Source organism: Hyperoodon ampullatus (genome assembly GCF_949752795.1).
Source record: "Hyperoodon ampullatus genome assembly, chromosome: 1".
NCBI lineage: Eukaryota > Metazoa > Chordata > Mammalia > Artiodactyla > Ziphiidae > Hyperoodon > Hyperoodon ampullatus.
In genome coordinates, this window is record NC_136914.1 from 15761758 (window position 1) to 15778655 (window position 16898).

At 35.9% G+C, this 16898-nt stretch overlaps 1 protein-coding gene across 5 annotated transcripts in view; it reads left to right on the forward strand.

The window, feature by feature from the left end:
* The window catches only part of PPP3CA (protein phosphatase 3 catalytic subunit alpha), a 310748-nt gene that overhangs the window by 265286 nt on the left and 28564 nt on the right, over nucleotides 1-16898 (forward strand). For 4 of the 5 annotated variants that reach the window (XM_079712539.1, XM_079712538.1, XM_079712535.1 and 1 more), the window contains exons 9-10: nucleotides 11228-11353; nucleotides 13818-13892. In XM_079712539.1, coding sequence (XP_079568665.1) covers nucleotides 11228-11353; nucleotides 13818-13892 — 201 coding nt within the window. The remainder of the gene's footprint in view (nucleotides 1-11227; nucleotides 11354-13817; nucleotides 13893-16898) is intronic. The other variant, XM_079712537.1, reaches the window with a different exon arrangement.

Genomic DNA, 16898 nt, shown 5'->3' on the forward strand with positions numbered 1-16898 from the left:
TTCCCCCTTCCCCCCAAATTCATTATGTTGAGACTCTAACCCCCAATGTGATGTATTTCGAGGCGCCACCTTTGGGAAATAATTACTGTTAGATTAGGTCATGGCTGGGGCATTGTGATGGGATTAATTATAAAGATAGGAGGAAACAGGATCTCTCTCTGCATGCACCAAGGAAGGCCATGTGAGGACAAGACCAGCCAGAGGGCCCTCACCAAGAACCTGACCCTGCTGGCACTCTGATCTGGACTTCCAGCCTCCAGAACTGTGAGAAATAAATGTTTGTTGTTTAAGTCAAAAAAAAAAAAAAAAGGAAAAGAAAGAAAATGTAAATATATATTCATGTTAGCATTTTGATATTTGCTAACAAATGCTAAAGCAAAAGCAAACAATAAGTAAGATACACCCTCATGAAAAAATAGTCATTTCTTTATTTATTTGATAAACATTTTTATTTTTTAGCCCAATGAGTATTGGTAGAATTACACACAGCAGGAAGATAATTTCTTAATAATGGTTATTAAACCTAGGACAATCTACCAAGAAGCAGTATGGAATATAAGAATCTATGAAGGAGTGAAGCAGAAACCATGAACAAAACTCTTCATATTCACTCCTTTTATTATCAGTATGAGATAGTAAAAAAGAAATTTAGGTAGACTTTTAAATGTAAAGAGAACTTGAAGTTAGAAGGTTTTGATTGGTTTTCAGAGAAATCACCTCTCTGAGATAAATGGATAAAATTAACTGCAGAGAGGTTTCAGTAGAATGTCCCCTGTACGCTGCCTTTTATAACCAGGATTCTTCAGTATGTACAATTCGTCTGTGGTTGTGATTTCCTATACCTACAACAATAATAATAACGAATATTTATTGAGCATTTACCATTGCCAGACAGTGCTCCACATTTCCAGTCCATGAATAAATGCCTTTAATCTTTCAAGCACTCTATGAACTACATTATAATCTTGATTTTATTGATGAAAAACCGGGACACAGAGGAGTTACATACGTTCCCCAAGGTTCATGCAAGCTGGTCCGGGAATGGCACTGAGATTGAAACTCAGCAGTCTGACTCCAGGGCCCACGGGTTAACCTCCTTCTGTGCTCTTGTGCATCAGCTTTGTCATGTGAAAGCTTTCAGGGCAGCATTTGCACTGATCCCCTATTCAACTCTGGGGTTCATTGTGTTTAGGTGACTATTTTTCAATAAGAAAGGAAAAGCTTTTGAAATGAAGAGTCATTTGTTATCACTTTAAAATTACATGAGTGTTGTACATCCAAATACATACATTATTAAAAGATTAGAGTATCTTTTGTACTAGTCTGAAATAAATGTCTCCCTTGAAAAGATATCCCCCAAAGCACTTATGCTTTTGCTTTTGTTTATTCAGCTCTGCTGTGAAAGTGTCATTGCTGGAGGCCGCTTTCTAAATAGATTAGTTTTAGTCCCGTAATCACCTTGCTTACATTTAAACATTTAATTAATGGGACAGAAGATGAAATAGAAAATAGAAAACCTATCAAGATTGAATATTTAGGGATTACTTTCCCTATATATTTTAATTGAATCAAGCTACATATAATCTATGTATCTTTACTCTAACAAATGGCCTTGGTTTCTTAACCATCACCACTACACGATTGTAAATTTCAGCAGTTAAGTAATTGTTGAGCTTCAACAAAGTAAGTTCTCTATGGCCATGGGTGCGATAATCCTCGCTTTTCACAAAGCTCTACCCATAAAATCAGATCGCAGTGTTCTGTGAACCCTTCCTTGGGGATAAAGACAGGACCTCTAGCAACCTGAGTCCTCCATCCAGATCCCTTGTCAGTGCTCTTCTGCTGCCCCTTGGATGGGACCATTTAAGGCTTACATCTTGTGTTACATTCCATTTTCTGACAGATGGTTAGAGGATTCTTACCCTGGACTGAAACCAACTTCTCTAGAAATCTAATTGTCAATAAGTCATTTAACAGGAGGAAAAACAAGAAATATATATTTATTTGTGCGTGTGTGTGTGTATATATATGTATATATATATACACACACACATAACATATATGAAACGTTAAAGATGTGAATCAGTGGATTATCACTTGCTATTCATTATCTAGAGGTTCTAGACCTGCAAGACACTCAGTGACATTACTTCCACGAAAAAAGTAGGTATCAAGTGTATAGGCTTATATTAACTCAGTGCCAGGGATATCTTGGAGATAGCAACCTAGAACCATTGCAAGCTGCAGCTTAAGGCTTGATACCAAGTACGAGGTGAAAGCGCATACAGACACAGAAACAGATACAGATATCAGCACTACTTTTCAAAGTACCTCCCACCGAGGTACACTTACCCTTGTTATGCATTTGGAGCTGATAAGTATCAGCTGTACTGAATGAGAGCAAGGCATGGGCACAGTGTTTCCTATGTCCATGCCACCTCCCCCAGGAGTTTAAAGCTTCAGGTAAATCTTAATCATTTAGTCTAGGGTTGATTAAGCCTTATTTTAACATTATAATCGTATAGATTAGAACTTAAAGGAACGTACCAGCTCAAACTGATAAGGAACTCAAAACTGCCGATGACTCCTTCTTGTTGACTTAGCAAAAAATATTTAATGGTAGAAATTCAAATTCTCTATGTGAAATCGTAATGTTAGAAATGATTCACAGTGTTTGACTGGACTTGAGCTAATCCCAAGGATCAATTTTTGGCCCAAATTCTCTGGATCCTAGTATGGTATGTCGATGTGACACATTAAGTGGGAATTGTAAAATGGCAAAACTACTAAAAATAGATAGCCATTCTTTCCTCAAGGAATTTGAAACTGAGTCATGATACTTTACATTTTTCAGGTGCCAAAATTTTATCTGATTGTATATATTATAAATATTAATCCCATATGTTATTTTATTTGATCTTCATATTTTGAAGATGACCTAATTATTCTTATTTTACAAGTTTGAAAGGTACGACTCAAATAAGGAGAAACGTTTGCCAAAGTTCACATAGTTACTATGTGACAGAGACAATATTATTTCCACTCTTATCTATTTTAGAATCTTACAATTTTAAAACAGAGTTTAGCCTCTGAACTGACATAGTACCTTTTTCCCAAATTCTTTCAAGCACCCTTCAGACTTCTGTTCATATGTGGTTAGTTACATTTTTAGTGTCCTGACAGGTTACATGTTTTATGTTTTTAAATTTTTCTTTATTTTCTTTTTTTGCCTGCCTGCCTTCTTTCTTTCCTTCCTCTCTTTCTCCATCTTGTCTTTCTCTTCTCTATTTCCTTTCATTAGATCTTTTCTTCAGCCAACACTGTTGAGCATCAACCATGTGCCAGGTATGGTACACAGCACAATAAAAGAAAAAAAGAAGAGAGATCTATGCCTTCTTCATTCCTTCTATCATCTGCCTTCCACTTACTTTACTCAAAATTCTGTATTTGAATAATACCTGATTCAGAATTTACTAATGCAGTATTAAGAAGGGAAACACACACTCATGCATACACACACACACACACACACACACACACACATAACCATAAGATTGGCTCAGATAATAGATATATCTAGTACAGTCACCTTCCTTCATGTAAGACAATATCATCCACATTTACGTAGGAGACTTGTGACAAAGTTAAAGAAGGTGTTATAGGTGCCATGAAAGAGGCATGTGCAAGGTGTACAAGGTAAGAGGAGGAACAAGGGTTAGATTTGGGCGTAAAAGGATTATATACAGAAACACGTGAACAGAGGTGTATTTCAATAAGTACAAAATCATTAGCTCATACCTTCAAGAAAATTCTATATAACTACTGTTTGTATCCAGTAATACTAAAATATTTCAGGTTGGTTGAAATTCAGTCATTATGTAGAAGTTACTGAGCATGTGCCTGTGAAATACACTCTGATAAGTACTGAATTGAGCAATTTAAACATTAAATTTCTCAAGAAACCCATACTGAAAAATATCGTTATGACAGAATTACCTAAAAATGACCTATAAATTGAAGACTTGAAATCCATCTTCATAAATGCCTTGAACACTTACTTTGAGCCTAACCTTATGAGCCATAGAGTAAAAGTGAGTTACAAGTGTAGCCCTTGCTCACCAAATACAGTAACCCTCATGAATTGGTAAATTTCCTTTGACCTAGGTCATGCCCTTTACCTAGGTCACTAATAATAAAAAAAGGAATCTTCTTAAAACAGAATCCTTCAGGCAAGTATAGGACATTGAGAAGAAAAAAAAAGGAAACAGGAGTGAGAAGTCAAATTTCTAAATGGAAGGAATCGTAGAGATTGTGTTTATAGATGCTATAACATGTACTACAATAACTAAGCATATGTGTGAATGTACATATATATCTTCTCAAGTTTTTAAACGAAACTTGTACCCTCCCCAAAGTAATCTTTATGGGAACATATAGATTTTTTAAAATCTGTAGCATCTCTCCCAGAGAGAAGACCCTTTCATGCAGCATACCAACATAATCTTAAAATTCTGCCAAAGGACATTATGAGTACATAGTCCTACCTCAAGAATGTTATCCATCAAACTATCATGTCTCCGTCTATGATGGTAGGACTTTGCCAAAAGAACACACTGATGCTACGTTTTCTACTAGAGTATCTGAGGGTGGAAGAATTGAAAGGAAAAAACATCCTGGGCTTATTATGCTTTTTTTTTTTTTTTTTGCGCTTTTTCTGGATGGCTTCCAGGGGTTCTGAAGTGCCTTCATTTGCTTTCCTCTCATCTTTGTTTCTTTTCTGCCCCCTGTCCTATCTTTTGAAGTGGGGAGTGGATTGTCAATTAGAGTTGAGATAAAAACGTTAGCAGAAGGGTGAAAAGAATAAAATTTATCATTTCCCTTCTTTTGAGCTCTTCTCTATCTTAGAACAGCCCTAGTAGTGTTCAGAATGCCTGAGGTATGTAGGGAACATTACAGTTACTAATCTGAAGGCTTTCAGAAAAGGAGCTCTGTGTTCCTCTATAAATCGACTTGGAATGTGTTGAACCCATGGTTTGGTGAGCTAGTCAATGCATCTGGCTAGCAATATTTTGATAACTTCTCTTCAACTGGAAGCTCTCTTTGACCTTTCTGTTTTTGTCATTTACTGCCCTGTCATCAGCTTCCCTGGTGATGGCAGTTGTAAAGAAGATGCTGCGAAATGGTATCAAGTTTTTGTGAACTATTGGTTTTTGTGTCTCATCAAAATTTTAAATTTTAAAGTAAGAGAGACCCCTTTAATTTACAGATTTGGATATGGCCTAGCAATTTAGTGCATGGTTTGATAGACGGAGGATTGAATTAAGATCTAGATTCTATTCCTCGGGCTTCACTATATTCAGATGGCCTTGTGGTATCATTAGAAATAATAGAGGTCCAGTGCCCCTTCCCTATCCCCTAGTAGGAGCAGTCTCTTTATCACTGATTTTTATATCTTTTACATAAGCATGATGGGACCAACTAATTGCATAATTTTGCAACCATAATTTTGACATCAGAGAAAGAACTGGCAGTCAGGTCTCCAGATTCATGGGGATTAATATTCTTTCTATTATACCAAATTTCTTCTGGCTATTCTTCACCCCTGTGTGTGCAACAAAAGAGCATTTGTTTCTGTGCTGTCTGGTCTGCTCTGAACAACGGTTAATAACCTAAGGCCCGTATATGTGTCATAATCCCTCTCCAGGCCTCTGATACAATTGGTAAAGGACATGAGGTCATGTGTAATTGCCAGCGGAATAGAGGAGTTCCTTGATGGTAGACTTTGTTCTTTTTTCCTCTCTCTATTTCTCAGACAAGTTCTCAGGAGGTGGTCTTGAGTGATTCTGGAAGTACAACCATTTGTATTATTTATATGCACTGGAGATAAACATCTTTCAAGTACTTCAGAGGAGAGCACCCTGTTAGGGCTCAGTTGAGTTCTGTAATTCCAGCGGCAGTCAGAGGAAGGTGGCAGGGGTGGAAGATAAATGTTAACTGTGAATTTCGTGACGGAATATTTGGGGCTGTTCTGGTTTAATGTTTTTCATGTATTTTTGCAACATATATATTTATTATGCAAAAAATCAAAATTCATACGTTATTAATGTAAGATTATTCGAGAAGTATATTTGCATGAGTATTTTATGTGGCTGAAGAAAAAAGAATATATATTATTGCACTTGCATTTTTAAATGAAAGTTATTTATTTATTTATTTATTTTCACATGTTTATTGGAGTATAATTGCTTTACAACGGTGTGTTAGCTTCTGCTTTAAAACAAAGTGAATCAGCTATACACCTACACATGTCCCCATATCTCTTCCCTCTTGCGTCTCCCTCCCTCCCACCCTCCCACCCTCCCACCCCTCCAGGCGGTCACAGAGCACCGAGCTAATCTCCCTGTGCTATGCGGCTGCTTCCCACTAGCTATCTATTTTACGTTTGGTAGTGTATATATGTCCATGCCGCTCTCTCACTTCGTCCCAGCTTGCCCTTCCACCTCTCCGTATCCTCAAGTCCATTCTCTAGTAGGTCTGTGTCTTTATTCCCATCTTACCTCTGGGTTCTTCATGACATTTTTTTTTTTAGATTCCATATATATGTGTTAACATACGGTATTTGTTTTTCTCTTTCTGACTTACTTCACTCTGTATGACAGACTCTAGGTCCATCCACCTCACTACAAATAGCACAATTTCGTTTCTTTTTATGGCTGAGTAATAGTCCATTGTATATATGTGCCACATCTTCTTTATCCATTCATCTGTTGATGCACACTTAGGTTGCTTCCATGTCCTGGCTATTGTAAATACAGCTGAAATGAACATTGTGGTACATGACTCTTTTTGAATTATGGTTTTTTCAGGGTATCTGCCCAGTAGTGGGATTGCTGGGTCGTATGGTAGTTCTATTTTTAGTTTTTTAAGGAACATCCATACTGTTCTCCATAGTGGCTGTATCAATTTACATTCCCACCAACAGTGCAAGACGGTTCCTTTTTCTCCACACCCTCTCCAGCATTTATTGTTTGTAGATTTTTTGATGATGGCCATTCTGACCGGTGTGAGATGATATCTCATTGTAGTTTTGATTTGCATTTCTCTAATGATTAGTGATGTTGAGCATCCTTTCATGTGTTTGTTGGCAGTCTGTATACCTTCTTTGGAGAAATGTCTATTTAGGTCTTCTGCCCATTTTTGGTTTGGGTTGTTTGTTTTTTTGATATTGAGCTGCATGAGCTGCTTATACATTTTGGAGATTAATCCTTTGTCAGTTGCTTCATTTGCAAATATTTTCTCCCATTCTGAGGTTGTCTTTTCATCTTCTTTATGGTTTCCTTTGCTTCGCAAAAGCTTTTAAGTTTCATTAGGTCCCATTTGTTTATTTTTGTTTTTATAGAAAAATAAGAAAAAAGTTCTATTAATAGCCTCTTAGAATTACTGAGAATATTCATCAGTCTTTGTGTTAATGATGAGATCTTTGCTGCAGAAGTTTGTGAACATCATTTGGGTCTGGAAGAGGTTGTATAAGTTATCTGGATAACCCATGTAGTGAGGTGAGGTAATTTAGACATAGAGACATTAAGTGACCTTGTGTCTTATAATTCATGACAGAATCCATCTCTCGGTCTGGGCGCCTGGCCTTCCAGTCCAGTGCCCCTTTTTAAAAAAAAAAAAGAATAAATGTGGAAGGAAGGGCCTCCCTGGTGGCGCAGTGGTTGAGAGTCCGCCTGCCGATGCAGGGGATACGGGTTCGTGCCCCGGTCTGGGAGGATCCCATATGCCGCGGAGCGGCTGGGCCCGTGAGCCATGGCTGCTGAGCCTGCGCATCCGGAGCCTGTGCTCCGCAACGGGAGAGGCCACAACAGTGAGAGGCCCGCATACCACAAAAAAAAAAAAAAAAAAAAAAAAAAAAATGTGGAAGGAAAAGGGTGAGAATATTGTGGAATACTGGAAAGTTGAGGCACTTCAGATTCAAACCCAAACTGAGGTCTGCTGCTTCTCATGTGTGACCTTGGGCAAATAACCTCTCTGCTTATTTTGAAAATGCAAGTAAGAATCACTTTTGAGAGAGATTGCAAAGATTTGTGATCATAAAAGACCAAATATAGTGCCTGGTATAGAGCAGATGCTTAGAAAACGTAGCTGCTGTTAAATGGTATTATTTCTGCTGTTAATAAACAAAATAAAATCTGTAAACAGTATCTGCTTTATCAGTAGGCATGCAGATAAATTATGTTGAGCCAATGTTGAATGAATAAATGCTTTGTCTCACCAGCTACAAAACAGAACTTCTGATTTATGTATTGTGGATAAGCCTTATCCACACTTGTGAATGTGCATCCTATTTCACTTTTCTCAAACATGTATTTTGGCAAAAAGCTAAAACCTCTTTAATTATGAATACCATATTCAAAGTTAAATTAGTATAACAGCTGGGACTAGAATTCATGCATTTATAATTTAAGAGAGAGAGAGGGAATGGTGGAAAGGGAATGTATTTGGTGTCAGTAGAAGCTGAGTTTCAATAGGAGTAATATTTTCCAGTTAATTCCCGGTTGCATGATCCTGAGAAAATCAGTTCATTTCTTGACCTCAAATCCTTACTTTATAACATGAGGGCAGTCACATCTGTTTCTCAGATTTATAGTAAGGATTAAGTGACATATTATAGAAAGCCTCTCTCATCTGGGGTACTGTCAGTTATAACACTTATTTTCCTTCTTCCTACTGTACCAACCTAACACTAATAAAAAGTGGGGGAGTGGACTTAGAGGAGAAATACTCTTCAAAAAGATGACTTAGAACCTTAAGAGATCCTTTTGAAGATGGGAGGATCCATTTCTGCTAATAATATGCAGTATTCAAAAATGGTAAAGACCTTTTCCATGAAGCCGGTGCTCAGGGAGCAGTTAGCAAAAGCGAGAAGTACTTCACCTTTCCCATCTGGCAGATCCGAAGTATTGATATTGTAATTTGCCATGATTTTTTCATTTTGCATGCTTCTAATACTATGTGAATGTATCCTTAGGCCAAATGACATATCGCATAAATGATAGGATAATGCAAAGAAGAACAGGTTTACAGAAGTGTATGCATGATTCAGCATTCCTTGGGAAGAAGACAGTAACTCCCTCCATATCAGTGTGGATTGCATTATCTGCAATTCTTGTCCCCAAACCATCTGTGATTCTGTTCCCTGGAACTGGGTTGGTCAGCCTGAAATACGATTCAAAGGAAAAAACCTCACTGTTCTCAAGTATGATTTTTGTTAACGTCAAGCTGCTGAAAACATCCACTTATTATCCAGCTGCAATATGATGTATGTAGTATGCAAATCACAGAAAACTATACATCCTTCCCATGCTCTGCACTGATCAACCCCACCAAGATTATATTAGTTCTGAGCCACATTTTAACAGTAGCATTGCTGATGTGGCATGCATCCAGAATAGGATAAGCAAGATGGGGGAAAGGCTCTAGAAGCGGTCTCATATGAGGAAGGGTCAAAGGGATTAGGAAGAATTTTCTTGAAAAAGATTATAGGGGAAATATCAAGATGTATCCTTAGCTTCTGAGCATCTATGCTAAGAAGGTGGTATATGAAGCATAAAGATAGAAAGCCTGCTGTATGGTACTTGTCCTTACAGCCACAGGGAGACATTGGATATATACATATATACATAGAATAGCTATGATCAAAATTGAATAATAAATGCAAATAGAGCTCTAAGTCAAGGGCTTTTGGAATTCATAGGAGAGACATCCACCAGAGGAAATCAGAAAAGATTTCACAGAGGGGATAGTGTTTGGCCTGGGCACCGAAGGATGGGAAGAATTTGGAAATTCAGAGGTTTCTGAGAAAACATTCCAGGTGGAAGGAAAATGCAGAGTTATGAAAGCAATGTTATGTTAAAGATATCGATAAGTAGTTGAGTAAGATATTAGTGCAGACATTCATGCAAAGCTCAAACCCAGTAAACTCCCAGGAACTTTTCCCAAAAAATAGATTTTTAAGGGCTATCTTTATGCATAGCAATCACATGCTATAACATCTTCCACATATAAAAGTCAGTCTAAAAATTAAAAAGTCATGAGATGATTAATTGTTCTGTATTTTAAACCGCCAAACAAAACCACGAAAAACTCATTTGACAGCATCTAGGATCTGTTCAATAGTTTCTGCTAATATAATGCTAATCATGCTATGATAGGATAATAACAGTAAAATCTTGCCAAAGCTCAGCAAGGTACAGTATGAGAGTATTGTTCTTAATATTTAAAGGACTGTCGTTTAGAAACAGAAGTATACTTGATCTGTATTTTTCCAGAAGGCAGAACCAGGATCAGTAAGTAGTAAAGAAGGTTTAAATTCACCCTGAGAATTTCCTACAACTTAAAATTGTCTATCCATAGAGGAGATGACCCTATTAAAACAGGTAGCTTTTGCTTCATTGAAAGTATTCACGGACACCTGCTCACCCTGTGTCCCGATTGCTATAGATGAGGTCCTGAACCTGGTTAGAAGTGAGACTAGCTATGCTCTTAACATCTCTGCAACCATAACATCCCATGTGAGTGTGTATCTAACCTACAGACACCAGGCAAAGCCGAGTGAAGCAGGCAGATTGATTTTCCTATTTTTGAGGATGGTGCATCCTTTTCAGAAGTCAAGGGTGGAGTCAACATCAGCATATTACTTAAGGCAGGATTCAGTCCAAACATTTTACTTTATTAAGTCAAGAGTGCAGTCTAATTTAAACTATTTTGTACAACTATTGTGAGTTGTACTGGAAAAAAGCATGCTTTAAAAACAATAGATAAAAATTCTGTTCACATATTTGAGGATATTATTAAATTATATCACACTAACTTAGCTATGCCACTTTTATTTGTGTCACCAGGTATTAAATAAGACTAAAATGTTCTTGCCTGCAAAAGGAGCTTGATCCAGTTCCTGACGTTTGATTAACTATCTTATATAAATATTTGCCGAAGTGTAATGCCATTTCATGTATAGTATTTATACATTGTGCAGTTAGATATTACACTGAATGAAGTTTAAATCCATAACTAAATGAACATTCGTGACCAATGAAGCTGTTTGCCTTGATGTTTTGGAACTTAAGTCAAATATATAGTTGAATTTTCTTGATCAACTCAAGCCATGTGTAGAAGCAGAAACATGTGCTTGTGAATCTAATGTCCTTCTTTTTGTTGTTTTCAGCTGCAGTATTGAAGTATGAGAACAATGTCATGAATATCAGGCAATTCAACTGTTCTCCTCATCCATACTGGCTTCCAAATTTCATGGATGTTTTCACTTGGTCCCTGCCATTTGTTGGGGAAAAAGGTGTGTTGTGGAATCCTGAGATGTTCTTAATAAAATGGTATGGGAGGGAAGGAGAGGTAATGTGGCCTTTTTTTTTTACCATGAAACAGTCAGAAAGAGAAACACTTTGGCCTAACCAGTAAAACTCATAAGCTTCACCGTAGGAGCAGTGATTTGAAAGTATGTCACTGTATATGCTATTAACAACATGCAATGGGTGGAATTAAGGGGAAATAAAAGAAATGAGGAATATTAGGATAATTTATATAACCTCATTAGAATAATCCAACCCTTTAAAAAATAACAGATTCATGGTTTTGATTGGCTTCAAGCTATAATGGCTACCTTCTTTTCTTACCTTTGCATTATAATTCAAAAGTATAATTTTATTTTATAGACTACTGGTCAAATTAAAAGCTTGAAATAACCATGCTTTCCTCACATTTCTGATGTTAATAATAATCATTGTAGGAAAGTGATTAATGGCTACAATATTTTGAAACACAACATGTACAGTAACAAAAAAATAGTTCATTTTAAATATGGTGGCCATTAGTATAAGGTGAGACAAACTTACATTTAAAAAGTTGTTTATTAGCATGCCCCAGGTTTACAGAAGAATGGGCCTTATCCTTCTTTCCTTCCTTCTCCCTTTATTTGGTTTTTATATTTTGACCTAAACCTCAGCAAAAATTTTGAGGAAAGGCCTGCACCCACTGAACTTGAGTTTTCAGTTCAGGAAGTTTAATGGTGATAATCTGGATCATTCCTCATGCAACATCTTGAGCATCACAGAGAAGGTGAATGTTCATTGTAATAAACATAAGAGCTTGCACGTGTTTCAGAAAAAATGATGTCTTATGGGGGGATTTTAGAGAAAAGCTGTACATTCTTCTGAAATATTTGTTTGTTTATATAAATTATATTTTTATTAACATATGTGTAATATGTGTAGCATTTATTTTCCTACAGTCAATGTATTTTTTCTTTAAATAGTCTAAAAACAATTAAACCCGAGAATCTATGAATTGTCAGCAAAGAAGTCTTCCCTTTCAACACCAAAATAAGTCAAAAGTAAATTTTAATAGTTTTTGATAAATGTTCCTAGTACTACTCCATGTCACCACTTCCTTGCACCCATCAGATCACAGCGTGGACACAGAAGCACTGAGAATCCTGACAACTACCCTTGAACACCCTTCATTTTGGTTGTTTCCATTAATTATTCAGATTTTGAACATCTGTTATAAAAGAATGTATTAATATATTTGTGTACATAATTTACGTCTTTTTTCTTTTTTTTTTTTAACTTTATACTGGAGTATAGCCAGTTAACAATGTTGTGATAGTTGAGGTACACAGCAAAGGGACTCAGCCATACATATGCATGTATCCATTCTCCCCCAAACTCCCCTCCCATCCAGGCTGCCACATAACATTGAGCAGAGTTCCCTGTGCTATACAGTAGGTCCTTTTTGGTTATCCATTTTAAATATAGCAGTGTGGACGTAATTTACTTTTGATAATTAAACTGAAGCTCTGAGTTAATGTTGGCTCCAATGAAGTTTTACTCTTTATCATATATCTTCAATGCTAGAAGAATGCTGATTTTAAAAAGTAACTCTTGAAGAAATAGTGGACAGGCTTCTTTTCACATTCATGATAGAACCCAACCTAATTTTTTAAAATGTTCAATGCAAATAACATGTAACTTAGTGTAAAGTGTTGCAGTACTAATTTTCTGTGTTTAATGCTTTTATACAGCCCTCTTATAATCTACTTACTCAAGTAAATTTCTTATTAAACTTACCTGAGCTTCATTTGTAAAACCTTTTTGAAAATGAAATTTAATGTTGTATATGTGTATATATATATGTATGTGTATATATATATATATATATATATATATATATATCAACACATTCACTTTTTTAAATCAATATTCTCACAACTACCTCAAATATATTAGTTCATCAATCATCAGTTTCTCTTAAACACAAAACCACATTTCTACCACTATTCTGGGTTCTCTGGGGGACTAAAAAATTTAAAAAAGAGATCTAGCATTCACTCGGTCCCTATGAACATAAAGTTTGTAATCTGGTCTAAATCTAGCAGCATCATTGTACAAATAAATAAAAATTCAATAGTAACCATTTTCTCCTTCATAGATTATAGTATATTCATATCCACATTTTTCTTTTGTCCACTGTCTATTGACCTATAGCTGATAAATGTTACCATTAGATTTTGTAGGTATGAGCTAATAATTTTAAAAATATAAAGTCTGCATAGAAACACAAAGCCTGTTATCTTTTATGGTCTGAATTTTATAGAAACTACTTGTAGGAAATTCCATCTTCAATATAGGTAAGAATGTTATTGCTAAGCCTGGTCATTAACAGTGCCAGAGTAATAATTAAGGTTATAGTAGAAAATGTAGACTTTGTTTTCCTTTCTTTCTTTCTTTCCTTTTTCTCTTTAGTGACTGAGATGCTGGTAAATGTCCTCAACATCTGCTCAGATGATGAACTAGGGTCAGAAGAAGATGGATTTGATGGTAAGAGCCTTGAGCCTTTGTGCTAATGCTGTTTGCCAAGTAATTACTTGGTGTCTCGTAGGTAACCCTAAGAATAAATTTCTAAGATTTAGATGTGTAAATCATAACATACTGTTGAGAATGAAAGATATTATTATATTTTCTAGTTGCTTTGAAAAAATGCAAGAAAAAACTTGAGAGAATTTTCCCCTTACCCTGAAAACATAGTTGAAGCTGCGAACTACTTTAATAAACATCTTTCGGTAGCTCGCATTGCTAAGTGAGTTTTTTGGCTCTTTTAGTGAGGTTGTTTCTGTCAATTATTCAAATTTTGATGTCTATGATAAAAGAAGATACTTACACATTGGTACATTGGTATTTATGTCAACCCCAATATGTTTTCATGTCTATAATAATTAATGAATAAGCTATGAGGTTTTCTTATTGTTGTTTTTTAAGATACTATTTGGTATTCAGTTACCCTTGAAGAATACACTTTCTATAAAATACAAAAGATTCATGAGGTGAATGAAGATAGAAAAAATTACTCTTGCTCTTACAAAAGGATCCCAAAATGAATGGAAACTTACAAAAAAATGTAGTTGGAGGAGGAAAGTGCAAAGTTCACTTCCATAAACATTTACTAAGTACCTGCTCTGCACAGGGCACTCGGGATTCCAAAATGCATTTAAGACCTAAGAAGAAGTTGCAGTCTGGTTAGAGAGACCGATGCATAAACATTATAATATCAATAAAATAAGACAAATTCTCAAGTAAAGGGGGAAAGTAGCAGTGGAAACTAGATATTGTGGCAAGTTTAAATTGATAAAATTTTTACCTTTAAAAAGTGCACTTGGGTAACATGAAGCAAGAATGTGGCCCTTTCCAAAAGTTACTATCTGAACAGCATGATTTAATATTTACTGGGGCTTAATACGAATCTCATCTATGAATGCAGAATACCTAACTCTGTAGGCAAAAGTAAAATAAAAGTGTCCATACACTCATATAAATAGAGAGTATATACTTAGGTAAATTTAGAGTGTACAGTTATTCCTACCATCTCATGGTTTAAGTAAATATATTGATATATTTTAAAATATTCAGAAGCTCAGTGGATATTCTGTGCTTTATCCAGATTCTAGATGTTTCATATGTTATAGCCACAGTTTGCCATCATTAACTTTTCCAGGGATAGTGATATCATTTAAGAGATATTAATCTTCCTAGTGGAAGATTAGGAAGAGGCTTTTTTTTCCTCAGGAAAGAATACTAATCTGGTGGAATCTAAATCTTAAAAGTCAACAGACATTTTGCAGTAGATGCCTTTCACTATGTTCCTGTTATTCCTCAAAAGAAAGATTAATTAGCATTAATGCAGTGATGCATCTCTGTTAACAGATCTCTGTTTTAGTCAGGTTTATTGACCAATAATTATAATATAGACAACATATTAAATATACAACATATGGTATATTCAATAGAATAAGTAAACCTGCATATAATTGTAATTATACGTTAACCCACTCATTCAGCAAATATATATTGAGTACCTACTCTGTGCTTCAAGGTCCTATAGCCAAAAGTATCTGCACATTTTCAACAGTGCAAGTAGTATTACCAAGACCACCTCAGTGTTTACTTCACTTATAGTGAGTTCTCTTTATCCACCCATTCAGTCACTTACATGAAAGGATATATTTTGGAACTTCCTCTGCTTTAAAATTATTAGTTCCAATCAATGTGCTGTGCTCATCAGCGGTTGCTTTTAAGCTTGTTTATTCCAATGATAGGAGTGCATGTCCTTTTCAAGGCACTTGGAAGAATTTTTTCTTTCTAAGTAGACCAGTGAACTCTTACTACCATGCTTAAATCTTAGGTTAGTCCGGCAGAGAAACAGCAGGACTAAAATATGGGATTTTTCAGTTCAAATCTCACAAATTTACCCTCTAAGGAAAAAAAAAGAAAAGAGAAGTAAACGTTTTAATTAAAAAATATGTTTAACTTAGAATATTATACATTTCAGAGTAAATCATCAGAAATGTTCTTTAGTGCTTTATTTTAACACAGCACAAAAATTATGGATTTCCTCAAAGGAACTCAGAGAACAACTTATAAATCTTCCCAGAACTCTTTAATTCTTTTTGGAACAATAGTTTATTGAGAACGTATATTTAAGTTTTCTTTTCCTTTTTGTGTGATACTATTTTCAACCTTAGGATAAAGGTCCCAGTTCTCCCACCCTGTTCCTCCTGCAGGCAGCCTGCAGAGTCTGTCTCTCTCTGGGGGTGGGCCCTCTGCTCTGCCTATCAGGCTCCTGGGCTTACGGTTGGCTCCAGAGGTGAAAGCAGGAATCAGAAGACATCAAAGGACTTAATTAAAGCACTTCCTTCTCTTTCTAAAGGGGAGCCATCTCTTGATGAGTCCTTATCAAACCCTTCTCAATATTTTGCTTAGTATCCAACATCGAGCTGCAAAATCCAAGGTAGTAATGGTGCCTTTACAGACCGTGCCTATCTGTGGATCTTATCAAGTTGATTTCTTCGTCTTTATAAGGTCTATTGCAGACAGAACTTCTCCTCCTGTCCTTGAGGAGTATAGGTGTGGATTAATTTTGCTTCTTTTCTTTTATGTTTTGTCAGCTCCCCTTTACCACTTAACAGTGATGATGGCAGCATCTAACACTTGTGTGTTAGACATCATTCTAAGTCATTTATATGTATTAACTCTTTGCTAATTGTACCTTTTGACCAACAAAAATTTGTAATTATTAACTATCATTTACTTTAAAGAAATGTTCTAAGTGATTTATATTATCTCTAACCCTCAAAACAACTTTTTGACACAGGTGCTATGATTATCCCAGTTTTACATATGAAGCTAGCCAGACTCAGGGCAGTAAGGTTAAAACCTAAGGTCACAGAGTTAGTGAAGTAATGGAGCCTGGATTCAAACCAGTGTCTGCCTGGTTCTCAGGCTCTTGAACTTTCCACAACCTGTGATTACAGTGCTTGAATTTTTTTTTTT